The sequence below is a fragment of the Falco biarmicus genome, chromosome 9 (genome assembly GCF_023638135.1).
Source record: "Falco biarmicus isolate bFalBia1 chromosome 9, bFalBia1.pri, whole genome shotgun sequence".
NCBI lineage: Eukaryota > Metazoa > Chordata > Aves > Falconiformes > Falconidae > Falco > Falco biarmicus.
In genome coordinates this window covers 13,822,723-13,836,056 of record NC_079296.1, presented here as the reverse complement: position 1 = coordinate 13,836,056, position 13,334 = coordinate 13,822,723, and the positions used below count along the sequence as shown (strand labels likewise).

Below are 13,334 nucleotides of genomic sequence, written 5' to 3'. Positions count from 1 at the left end.
CTATAAACACTGCATCCAACTATAATCATTCTTTTAAAAAGAAACAAAAACAACAACAATGAAATCCACCCTAAAAAAATTAGCCCTTTTTAAAAAAAAAAAATCTCAAAAACCCTTGAAGCACATTGGTAGACCATTCTTCAGATCAAGTCACCAAGATGCAAACAAGGAATTATGGCAGCACTAAGCATCATCACCTAGTCGGGGTATTTCCCACTCTGGACCCTTCTCTGACTTAAATGACAGCAAATCTCAAAATGCTATAGATGGAGAGGAGGCTAGAAAGATGCTGCTCAAAGAACCCCAGAACAAGTAGACTGACAGCCATCTGACAGCCAAACCCGACCCCTTTTAAGGGGAGAACTGGGGGAAAAAGCCCTCAGAGGTAAGCAAAGCAAAACTGCCATTAGCAGGAATGAACAAAACTGCCAAGTGTTGAAAAGCTAAATCAGAATGACTATTTTAAGGTAATTCTAGAACAAGGTCCTCAATCAACAAGTCATGAGGAAGAGCAAAAAAAAAAATGTAACAGACAACAGCAGCTCTTCTCATACTACTGTATGCAGCTGAGTGCATCACTAAACATCCACAACACTATTACATCACTTCAGTAGATCCAGCCAAGATCATTACCTGTTGAAGCGCTGAACTTCAGCTGCCCCGAAGAGTTTTCCTTGTCTCTGAAGGGCAAGCCCCTTAAGACGCTGCCAGCTTGCATTTACTTCATCCTGTTTGGACTTTATCAGTTCCTCCTCAGGGTGTTGTTCCTGGCAAGCAAAGGAAAAATGCTATTTTCATATGTCCTGCAGTTTTACATCCATTGACAAAAATTTAAAACACTGCTGTTTTTCAAGAGAGGAACTTGTAATCACTGTCCTTTCCAGATGATCACTCAATTTGATAATTTCCCCAAAACCTCACTGTGTAAACATTCAATACTCTTGTAGTAGTTTAGGTTGCCCTATGTACTGATTAGTCAATGGGAAGAGGGCTGTAAACAGTATCTTTTGTTCCCTGGAATACAGTACTTCCTGCCCTGTCTCTATTCCTTGATCAAGCTCCAGATGACATACCAGAAGAAAAGATAATAGTAATCCTGGCTGTCCAAGGGAAACACATTTAACTCCAAACACAACAGTTTCTCTTACTAATCACTACCCTCCACATTTTCAGGAACATTCTCAGCTGGGCCTGTTATTCAAGCTGTTCAGCAGAACAAGTAAATCAAATGATGACCATTTAAAATTAAGATAGCCAAGTATCTACACACATGCGGAGTAAAGCTTAAAGATCTGCTACCAAGCCAGAGGGGAGAAGAGGGAGTTGCAGACAAAAGTTTGTTGTTATACCAGGCCTGCCAAGGGAGATTTTCAACACACATAAATGTTTACCTGGATAAGTTTGCCAGCAAACTGGTTCACTTCATTTACTCTTTCCTCATGAGCTGCAAGGTCTGTCTGGAACTCTTCAAATTTCTTTTGCAAAACCTCAACATGCTCTAAATCCTGCCCAAGTTCTTCTGAGGTCACTATTGCTTCCTAGCAAATCAAGGGAAAAAAACCATTACAATTTCAGTATATCCCATGGGAAATCAATACTAAAAATCAGGAAGCAAACTGTCCTAATTTTGAATAGGTCAAAGACAGTTACAATCACTGTGTTTACAGACAGATTTAAAACTAGTTTCCTCCAATAAACTCCACTCCAATCCCCCCAACACTTGTCAATTATCATAGAAAACATGCAAGATCACCAAGGGTATTATTTTTTTCATCTTGCTTGCTCTTACTGATTTTTCATGTTACTGAATATAACCAGTTCTTCCATAAATTTTCTGTTCTATGCACTATGATCGCTACTACAACAACCTTAATTACTGCAAGAAAATATACACAGAAAAAACATACTTTTAAAACTACAAAATAATTGCCCATCCTATTTTGGAGTACCCACAGTGACTAGAAGTTGTTTACATTTTTAGATTGTTTACGGGCATTTGCTGTAAGGTTCTGATTCAAGATTTCTTATTGAAAAGTGCACCATCACATAACAGTTATGCAGGGTTTAAAGTCTGAATCCACAGTGACACAAAATAGCAAACCATCATTAAGAAAACCTGTATGATCATTTTGTGGCCTTTTTTTGTTCATAGTGTGGTTTGTGGTCTGTTTCCTCAGAGTTCAAAGAATCAAGATACAACAGTTCTCTTGCACCTAATGTCCTTACAATGCTTATTTAAAGATATTCCAATCATTAAGTAATCATGCACACTCTGCCAGCTACTTTCTATAACAGATAATTTAGAACATTTATAAACACCACCTGCTTTTACACATTTCCGTTTTTACACATTTACCTGCTTTTACAGATTTCCGTTACAGAAAACCTGAATTTGATTACAATGAGAAACAAGAAAGTCTCCTCAAAGCAAAAAAAAAAATTATGTTTAACTATGCTCTCCAACATGCAGGCTTCCTCTTAGTCTAATACCTCTCTTGTTGTGACTGCAAAAGAACAAATAGTAGTTTGCATACCTACTGCTTATGCAATATGCATAAACTAAATAAAATGTATAGATGCCTTTAAAAGCTCTCTGGGACTACCTGAACTCCAGCAACTGTATGTTGATAGAAAATTTCCACACAAACACACTGAATTTCCCATTGAGATCACAGTAAAAGTAGGTAATAAAATACCTTGTCATTGATCCAGTCCAAGACATCTTCACATTCCCGTAAATACTGCACCAGCTTCTGTGCTTGCAACAGTTTGACTCCCTTCTCTCTCATCTTTTCCAACAGTAATTCCCATAGTCGGTGTAGCTCCTGGAGCCGAGTCTAGAACAATAGGATGTTGTTACTAAAATCCTGTATCAGAGAAGATCAGATTAATTCCCTTCCTGACTTCAACAGAATAATTTTTTCCAAAACTGTATATCCCAAACTCTACTTTAGACAAAGAGTGGACAAACCTCCTAACTTCATCTCCAGTTTTCAAATTTCAAAACCACCAGTTTTCAAATGAAGTTAAGTAACAATACAAAATTAGGAATTACTGAAGTGAGTACTTACACACTTGTTATTAATAATGAAGCTATCAAATAGTTATGTGTATGTAACTATGAGGTAAACATTTTGTGATAAAATCTGATTTAAATACTAGACCAATGCTAGACCAAAAACTTGCTGCTGTCCCCTTCAAATGACTTCCATGTAAAAGACTGAACAACTCCCAGTAAGTTAATCTCATCTTCATTTGAGAATTCATTTTTATTTAAGATGACACATTTTGTTTCAAGTCAAACGTGTGCCACTTCACAGTATTTTAACCATTTCTTTTAGCACTGACCAGTTAATGTATTTAGCCAGCATTGTTAAGCAACATAATACTGAAATACTAGGAGCAAATACTAGTTTTAATATTGAGTCTCTCTCTGGTTACTCTCTGCCTTTCAGAACTGTTGGGAGCAACCACAAATTTTATAGACAACTAAAAGAAAAACCACACTCCCACACAGACACACAACTTGCAAAACAGGAAATATCTGCTCCACCCATCATCTATAAAGCTTGGCTCACTGAGATGGGAAACCTAAAAGTCAGTGAGAGAAGCTTTTGAACATCTGGCATGGGTGGACACCCATGTAACTAATTTGGAAAGTTCACTTAGGTAGGTTTCAAGGTAGGAAAAGAGCTCATGCCACTCCATTTCCTAGCACTGCCCAAAAGGATAGTGCAAACTGTCAGCCAAGGAAGAAAGAAGGTATTGCAAAAAGAAATTGCACTGCACAGCCAGAGGTTTCACCTACTCGTATGTGGGACCCAACTTGGGTGGCCGTTACTATGGGGCGCTGTGCAGTCCGGTATGGCGTGAAAGACTGAACCATTAAAAGGCAAATTACCACTCCAAACAGAACACAAGTAACAAATTACGTTGAGTAGCTAAGACACAGTATCACTTTTTTTTTCCTATTTGTTGCAAAGATTATACAATCACAATGAGATTTCTAAAATAATCATTACCTTGGGGGGGGGGGAGGTTTATTATATAATGTATTAAAAAAAGTATCTGTTTTTCCTTAGCCGCCATATTTTCTTAGTTATAATGAAACTATGAACATATCAAGTAAGTTTTGATAATCATTCCAAAAATACCACAAGAGTTCTCCTTTTGAAAAGTTATAAACTGCTCACATCCAAATATCATAAAAGAAAAAGCTTTAAACAAGTTCTTTGCATTAAGGAAAAATGTAGCCATAACCAACACTGAAAGAAGCGAGGCACAAGAAACAGCAAATTTAACAAAATGAGTCCTGGAGAAGAAGCTGGTATCCATAAAAAACATAAGTGTTTACTGGTGGGGTACGCACATGCACGTGTATGCACACACTTAAGCACAAAAAACCCTAACATAACCAGAGAAAAATGAGAATACAGAGGAGAAGGAGTAAAAGATAACTATCAAATCATGACATGTTACAGTTTGCTCAGAATTTTAAAAAACATCCATTATCACTCAAATACTGTCAAACATAAACCTATCTAGTTAGTCCAGCAGCAAAGAGTTTAAAAAAACATTTGTCACTGCATTACAGTTTGGGAGATTTAGAGAGAAAGAAAAAAACCACTCAATCTCAGAAACGGATTTGAAGAAAGCTTACTGCTTGTTATTAAGGAAGCAGATGTCCTAAGAGATGTTCACTGCTGGATAAACAGAGTGGACAGAGCACTGTACTTGGAGCTCACAGAAAAAGCTGTAGGACACCAACAGATCTGAACATATGGCCAGTACAACTTAACTGGAAAGTGAAGATCACTAGGGAACTGATCTGAGCTACAGCACATAGAAATTAGATGTCTGAGGTTGACTGGTATGGTTGTTTGTGTTACTTATAAATATTACTGCAGAAAATCAAAATGCTATATATAAGCAAAAATGAGCGGTCAACATCCCCTGACACCAGGCCTTGTGAATTTGCTGCCTCTTGATATTGTGCCATTCTGGGAAGAACCACAAGTATAATTAATCATTTGCCTTGTGACTTTCAACACATCTTGACGTTTTTCCAATTCAAGTTCCTAGACTCCACTGGTAGATAGCTCACCTCAGAACTGGATTCAAGAAAAGATATAAGCTGGGTGCTCGTGAAAGAGAAAAGTATCTGTAAGCCTTACAAACACAAATTTTCTTGTGATTTCACTAGATCAAATACCTATAGAATTTTTAACAGTGTTTTAGAATATAGTTATCCATGCAATCTGCAAAAAGTGTTTAAGGAGAAGCCTGTAAGAGGCAAAAAACAACAAAAAAAACCAAAAAAAGGGCTTTAAAACTCACTCTTATGGTTTCAGATGCAAAATGGCCTTCATTAATCATCTGATTTCCAGTCTCATCCAGTTTAATGATAGCTCCTGAATTGGCCTGCACCTCAGCTTCAAAAGCTTGGTGCTTCTGCAGCTTCCCCTACGAGTAAAACATGAAAGAATGTGACTGAGATTTGGTGCATAGCCCTCCTCCACATTTCCAAGCATCAAGATTTTTAGTGTATTTTATGCACATTCAGTACTGACAAACAAACAATAAAACAGCATAGTTGGAAAATCATAGCTGTATCGTATGTGTCACGGGTAGATTCAAACACCCCAATTTTTGTCATTTCATTATTGTGCTTGCTCTTCTACACTGGAGAGTTCAAACATCTAAGAACCTGTCAGCTAGTCCCACCCATACAATTTTATTTTCTACAAATATCTTTTTTTGTGGAAACAGTAAGAGTTAATTCAAATTTATTTACAGAGCCAAAGCATCCAACGAATTCTAGGATTAAACAAAGCTGGTCTTACACCACATTACATTGAGTAACTTTTTCCATGCTGATTTAGCATCTCATTCACTACTAGAAATATTCCAATTATATCAGCAAAGTAACCAGGCTCTTAAACACTTTGCAAGGGTAGTTGCATCCACCTTTCTTCATCACTCTCAGATCAAGCTACATTTAGATGTTTGTTCTGTCTATCCCAGTTGACCTGGTACACCCTAAAATTCAAGGTACAAGAAAAATAAAATGGCAGTAGGACTTGCCTGTAAATTGCTTGGGTCTTTGTAATTTTCATCGGATGCTATCTGCAGTTTCTCTTGGATCCATTTTTCAAGCTCATCAGCATCACGCTGGAAAAACTGGAATCTATAGGAATCTTCGAGTTTTTGGCGCCTTAGAGAGGATAGTTCCTTGAACCTGTGGTAACGGTCCAAAACTTGTTGACGCCTTTCTTGGATATCTTCTGCCGTTTCCAACACTTTTACACCACTTGGATCCATTTTCTGAAAGCCAAAAACACCCCATTTTGTTTGTATAATAAAACAATGGTAGGGTAGGAAGAGATCCATGGAAGAAAAGCCTGCCATTTTAAACTTGCATGTGATTTACTTACAGTCTTACTCTGTGTGTGCAGGTAGGTATAAAAATAGAAATACTTTACATACAAATAAGTAAATGCATGCTTCTAGAAGAAAATAATGGGCAAGGAATATTTACAGACATTTAACATTACTTCTTTTGGAAAACATGGCTGCAGTCATATAAAGGCCATGTCATCCCAAATTATAGCATGCGAGTGTCTAATACAAACGTTAAAAATGTGTTTCTGTGCATATATATATATGTAGATATATGGACATAAAATGTTTCTCGTACAACATATAAAATCTGGAAACATTTTATGTAAAGTACTCAATATAGATAAACTGAAGTTAAGAATATTACTGTTCTTTAAACAGCTAACTAGTCTACATATGTCTATATACATTATACATACACACAGGCGCGCACCACCACCCCACCCCCCATGGATCACATCTCCTCTCTGTTCTCTCAATTAAAAAAAAGTTACAAACCCACCCTGCCCCCCCCAACATAACCTTTCAAAAGCCCACACAGAGCCTCACAGTGCTTCATACTAGACAAGTAAGTCAAGGATCATTTCATGTAATGAAATGTGTAATCTTGCTCTGACTACTTCGACTGAAAACCCCTGTATGTTGCTTTAGGTACTAAAACCTGTTAGTGTTTTCAAGAACTGACTACTGTTCTGCTTTATCTCCTTTCTATTCCAATTGGGATAACCTTTATTTTTCAGTTCCTAAACTTTCAAAAAGCAACTTAATTTTCAATAACAGATCTGTGCATTAGAACAGAACTGTAACACAAATTCAGGTGGTACCGTTATTGTCATCAGAGTTTGGGTATTTATTGACAATTCACTCTGCATATCAAGAAGCTGTTGCAACAAACACTCCACGCTTGAATAATATGCAATTGATGTCTAGATGTACAAGCATTTACATGTATAGCTCAATGCTTTTATTACAAATTCTGTAAGCGTCAAGCTACAATGTACTTCTCACCAATCCTATCAAAGACAGGGAAGAAAACCAGTCTCGGGCAACCTCTTAAAATGCGTTGTTAAATATTAAACTGTTATTTAGTTGTTAGCCACATGCTTTAGACACGTATCTTGCACAATTTTATGAAAAACTCCACAGGTTGGAAAGCAATCTATACGGCCATGTTTTCTGTTTGGTTTCCAAGCTCTTGTAAAGAGACCATCTGACAGAAAGGAACATATGGGGGCGAATTCACACATTCCCGAGCTCTCTTCCAACAGTCCCACCCTGCAAAAGGACAGCCATTTCAGCACCAGGCATTACTCCTGTGAACTCTGAGCCCCGACTGCATTGCGGCAGTTTAAGGAAAGAAAGAAAATTCAGCTTTGCTGTCTCTTCCAGGCTTGAGCATTTCATTCATCATTGTCAAAAGAGGGCAAGGAAAAAAAACACAACCTGGTCTGTGCAGACCATGTTACATAAATGGAGTCTAGGTTTCATCTGGCAGTGCCACCAACAGCTCCACTCGATTAGGGTATCTGAGCATTAAAAGATCAAAACCCTGAACAGAACTTGAGCTCAACTACAGATCCTTTTTCCCTGAGAAAGCAGCTGGTTTTTCAAGTGCTCTTTCAAACAGCCTTTTCCCTCCAAGATAGCAAGTTATTGCTAAAAACTCCTGTGCTGTCAAAATGTGTGTGAATTCCGACACCACTTCTTTTAAACTGAATTGTGTTTAGGAATAACGAAGTGGCAGTTGGTCTAAATGTACTGCATGACTGTAGCCTGGCCCTCTGCTTATTCCGATTATGGGCACTGCTGGCAGAAAATGAAATCCCAGTTAGTCCTTGGAACACTGTACAAGGTTTGCTACCAACTTTTATCTCAGTATCAGAAATAACCTCCACAGCTCAAGTGATTTTAAATCACTTTAAATTATTAAAATATTTAAAGTATTTAAATATGCAAATAATAGAATTATTGAAATTATCATTTAAATTATTTTTACATTTTAGAAAAGCAAATAGGAGACCTCCTGTAATTTAGCCTGGTAGCTGGTTTGCCTCTCACCACACAAGTCATGCAATCTGGCTCATCTTTTTGCTGGAATTTGTTAAAAGAAAGGCTCCTTTTATAACTACAGTAAGTCGAGCTAGTCAATTGTAAAAGAAGTGCTTTGGTCTAGCAATAATAGACTGTTCTTTCCTGCAGCAGATCAGCTGACGTCAGCAAGTCTGTGCTCTGCCAGAGCGCGATCAGCAGTCACTGGGGAGCTCTGAACTCAGAAGTCCGTGATGCCGCAGAATGATGCAGCCTACCTCCAACGGGTTCATGCTCAAACTGCAGCACCCCCCAGAATACGAACCAGCTCTCCAAGACGTTGCTGAACATCCAGGTTCAACTACACCAGTCAAAAGCATCAAGGAAGCCCCTCTGCACCCCTACCTACCAAGGGAACCACCGACAAGTTGCGCTTTATGTTTTTAATGTGAAAAACATAGCTCATACTGGGATGTGCCCAGCCTGACCCCAGATAACCAGCCTCGTCATCACGCAGAGGCAACATTCCCCACATGGCTGCTGCCTGCGGCCCCTCCCGGCGCTGCCTGCGCCAGCTGATAAGGTCAGGCAGAGCGAACCTTCCAGGCAGCGTGGGCAGGAGGAATGGCACCAGCCTGCTCCTGCCCGTGGCCTCAGCCTTCTGCACAGCCCAGCCAGGCGGCATCCCAGAGGCGTCCCCAAACCCGTGCACCGTAGCTGTCCTGAAAGGCATCTGCCGCTGTACTTCTATGCTGTAAGACTAACTTTAGAATGCCACTCATCATCTTATGTCTAACTACAAAAAAAAGAAATAAAAGCAGAAACATTTCTTCACATCGTACCATTGTGGTGGTATTTTTTCCCAAAACAAAAAAAAAAAAGAAGTCAACAAAAAGTAGTAGCCAATTGAAGACAAAAAAACCCAAAACAAACTTATTACTGTCATCCTCCGATCTAAAATGATGAGCCTTCCCCAGATGATACAAATTATACATAAGGGTAGACCAAAATTTGCACGGGAATATACAACTGCAGATATTTATAGACACCGCAGTGCAACAACGATGATGTCAGCAACACCATTCAAGTTGGGGAAACAGTGGTATCGAGGTGGGTTAAAGAGGAATTACAGCAGTGCCACCAGGGCAGGCACAAAGAAGAGCTGTCAGCATTTCCCTTACCAAAACATGTTTTCAGGGATTTAAAAACTCAAATGTAAAATACATTCAGTGCTATACATAAGACTTCAGCTTATTTTTAAAAACAATTACATGAAGCTTAAAACTAAACTCCTTTGCCTGAAAAGTAATCAGATCAGTACATAAAGATCACTATCTTAAGATGTAGTAAAATGACTTTCTCTTAAGCCAAGTCCTGATGCGCATTACACATACTCAGCGTATGTGACCCTAGGAGTAGCCTGTAACAGGAGTACTTTCCCTACCAGAACGCTCCCTGCCTCCCAAGTATGCACACATGAGCAGCCTGACGCCTTTTTTGGCATTCATCGATATTATGCATCGTAAGTCTTGTCAAAAGCACATTTAACTGATACTGGCTACTCCCTCCTGGGGAACGGGAATGGATTGCTGACCTTCTTTAAGCAAAAAAATGTGAATTCTAATATTGAATGTGAAAATAACCTTCAAAAGGAAAGGACAGAGTTAAAAAAAAGGACATTTTTTCCAAATTCCATTTCTCCCATTCACAGTTTCCTCAAAACGCTAGGGAAGAAGCAAGCCACTAAGTATGTCTTGAACACAAACACACTGCAACTGCCTGGTTTAGCGCTAAGTTAGTATGTCTAGTACTGCAGGTAAATAAAAGAGAATCCTGAAAAGGATGTGCAGCACTGGCTTCTGTTCCTGTGCAGGGAACTGCATGAGCATATTGAAGGATGTGGTGTCACATACCCTATGCTAGAGGTTTAAAACACTATGGAGACAAAATTAATGCCCAGTCATTTGGTTTGTTATGAATTTAGATCTACAAAATAACATTTTGAGGGTGACCTAGGTGCAGCAGAACCCTGCACTCAAATACTCCTGGTTACTGTAAAGGAGGGTCACCTACAGCCTCAAATCTCCGTAAATTACAAGCCAGAAAAATAAGCCAAGTGCTGCAGCACAAAAAACCAAGGTGTACTGAAGTCACTGCTTAATGCCGTAGACTCATAACAGACTAACCGCAGCGCAGGTAAAATTCAAACAAGACTGAAAATTAGAATAGGTGTTACAGGGACACAAGAAACTAGAATTACAAGAAAAAAGGTAAATTACGTCTGAACTACATCAGGCTGCAAAGCTAGTGATTTAGGCTGATTAGAGGGTTTATGCACAACATTAACTATACACTTTTGAAATACGGAAGGAAGACCTGTTCATTTTAAAGATTTTTAGCCTTAAAATTTTAATTCCACTATTCAAATTCTGAATATGGTGCCTTTTTTGTACACGGGCTTTTTTTGGCTTTGTTTTAATACCAGCACAGACCTCTGATAAAACTATGCAGGGCTGGCAAGGATGGCACTCTGCTGAGACTCCTGAGAAAGCAAATTACCCTGACTGCATTGCAGAAATGCAGAGTTTACAGGTAATGTGATATTATACAGTTAACCTCAGCATTTTCCATTCCCATTTGTTATCTTTTCATTGTAATTTTAATTGTAGTATAAACATTTACATTACTAGAATTTCCAAATAAAATCTAGTTGCTTGTGTTACCCAGCTGAACTCTGGTCCATTCATCCTATTCATTTTATCATCGCTGAACAGAAAACAACACAGATGTATGAACAGTTACACCACAACAATACAAGGATTATAAATTTGTGCAAGTGGATGGGAACAGGAACCAAAGCCAACTTCAAACACATAATGTTCTACAATGTAAATTTTATCATGGTTAATTTTTAGATGCTGTTAAGTAAAAAGATACTGCTCAAGTACTTTTTAAAACAGAAATATCTTAGAAAACTAATCCACATCAAAACCCAACCATACTGAACAGCCATAAAATGTTCACACATCACATCATGCATCACAGAGAGAAATTAGGAAAATCAAAGTATTAAAGAAAAGGTGGACCAGACTCAACACTGAAGTAAAAATAAAGCTCCTGCTATACAGAACAAACTCTCAAACAAATGGCTTTTTGTTACAAATAGGTCACTGCAATAAAGGCAAGCAAGTATGGCGATGACACTTCATGCATGATGTAAAAATACCTGGACTTTGACTTTACGAAACGATGACAACATGATGGAGCAATGTAGAGTCTAAAAGGGAGGGGGAAATCAAGATAACATTCAACTAATGACTAGCATAAGGACACGGCTTAATTTTTTATTTTTTTTTTAAATATATCTCCTGTCACAGTACACGTTTCATACTTTCCTTTTGGTTCCTTGCCATATACAACAATTTGGAGTTATTGTTATGCAAGCTATTGTGAGTGACAGATGCCCCCGTGGAAAAAAAAGGTTACAAATATCAACAGGAAAACTTACTTAATTTGGTATGTACTAACCTTTCCAGTTAAGTTTAAAAAACCAAATCATACCATAATCTGAAGGTCAAAACAGAAAGTAAAGAAAATTATCTGGATTTGGCAAACAACACATCTTGCTAAAGCATAATCAAATGTGGTACCTTAATCTAAAGACAGAAACTCAGAAGGTTTTGAATATAAGTCTCTACAAGGATGTTTACTTTCAACTACCTCAGTAAAAAAATGGGTAAGTAGGAGCTGTGACAGAAGGCATTTTCTGAGATGGCCAATTATGTAGCTGTTAAGCGTAACTAACCCACTGAACTTTTAGCTGAAAATTTCCTTGCCTCCCCTAACCCTACATTTTTGCCGTGAGTACAGTACAATCCCTGAAGCAGTTCATGGACAACTGCAGTTACGTGCCTTTGTGCCTGCTGAAGCTAGTGCATATCTCTCGTAGCATCTGCATAGCTTATAATGTATCAGCTGCAGCAGTGAGAAGGCAGCTTGCCACTCCATTTGATCCATGGTCAGCTATGGGAGCACAATGCCGGATGACGCTTGGCAATCTCCACCAACGGCATCTGCAGTCTGCTCCACCCCATTTTTCTGCTGCCTACACTCCAGGGACAAATGGAAAAAACAGACTCCCACACTACACTAACATGCAACAGAGAAAAGGGAGAAATTTGTATTATTTCCTCCAATACAGGGGAAGCAATATGTCGCCCCCCAAAAGCAATGTATTTATGAATAAAACAATTACAACCTCATAAATACATTGAATAGACAAAAATAAGGCAGCAAAGATATAAGTTATTTGCATTAAATTACTAAGGTTAGTTATAAATGTAATAGTTGAGAAATAGGAATTTCACACCAAGAGGTACCACCCTGTCTCAAGAGATTTAAGGCTTCTCCTGCCTTTCTACCATGCAGGAGAAAAATGTGTAAAAAAAAGCTTAAAAAACAGTCTCTGACATTCAAAATTTTTTTAATTGCTGCTACCTTTTGTTATTAAAAATAAAGCAAGCAACCACAAATGATTGCTAATTTCATCAACTGTGGATCTCAAGGAAGTGTTACATCTACATTTGATTTTAAAATAGAATTTCTAATTCAATCCAACTAGTATGGATGTTTTGTTGGTTTTTTCAATAGTAATGGAAATAATTTACTTCTTGTGAATAATACAGACTGCTATCTTGGTTCAAGGATTTTCCCAGCTCAACAATTCCATTACTACAGTAACAGATCCTGCACACAAAGCTGCAGAAAGCATCCCATTTTCAGTCTTTTGTTCATTATTTTCTCTGCACAATTTATAAGTAATGATAAATGATATTTCATGGAAGAACTCATTGCTAGTTGCATTTAAATACAAAAATCACACAGTGGGATTTAATATTTGTTTTGAA

At 38.1% G+C, this 13,334-nt stretch overlaps 1 protein-coding gene across 7 annotated transcripts in view; it reads right to left on the bottom strand.

Annotated features, from left to right (window-relative positions):
- The window catches only part of SPTAN1 (spectrin alpha, non-erythrocytic 1), a 53,508-nt gene that overhangs the window by 38,512 nt on the left and 1,662 nt on the right, over positions 1-13,334 (bottom strand). For 5 of the 7 annotated variants that reach the window (XM_056353043.1, XM_056353045.1, XM_056353044.1 and 2 more), the window contains exons 1-6: positions 11,654-11,701; positions 6,085-6,324; positions 5,338-5,463; positions 2,697-2,837; positions 1,392-1,538; positions 634-767 (exon numbers count right to left, since the gene is read on the bottom strand). In XM_056353043.1, coding sequence (XP_056209018.1) covers positions 634-767; positions 1,392-1,538; positions 2,697-2,837; positions 5,338-5,463; positions 6,085-6,324; positions 11,654-11,686 — 821 coding nt within the window. In that variant the 5' untranslated portion in view covers positions 11,687-11,701. Of the gene's footprint in view, positions 1-633; positions 768-1,391; positions 1,539-2,696; positions 2,838-5,337; positions 5,464-6,084; positions 6,325-11,653; positions 11,702-13,334 lie in introns of those variants that run through there. The other 2 variants (XM_056353047.1, XM_056353046.1) reach the window with 1 other exon arrangement.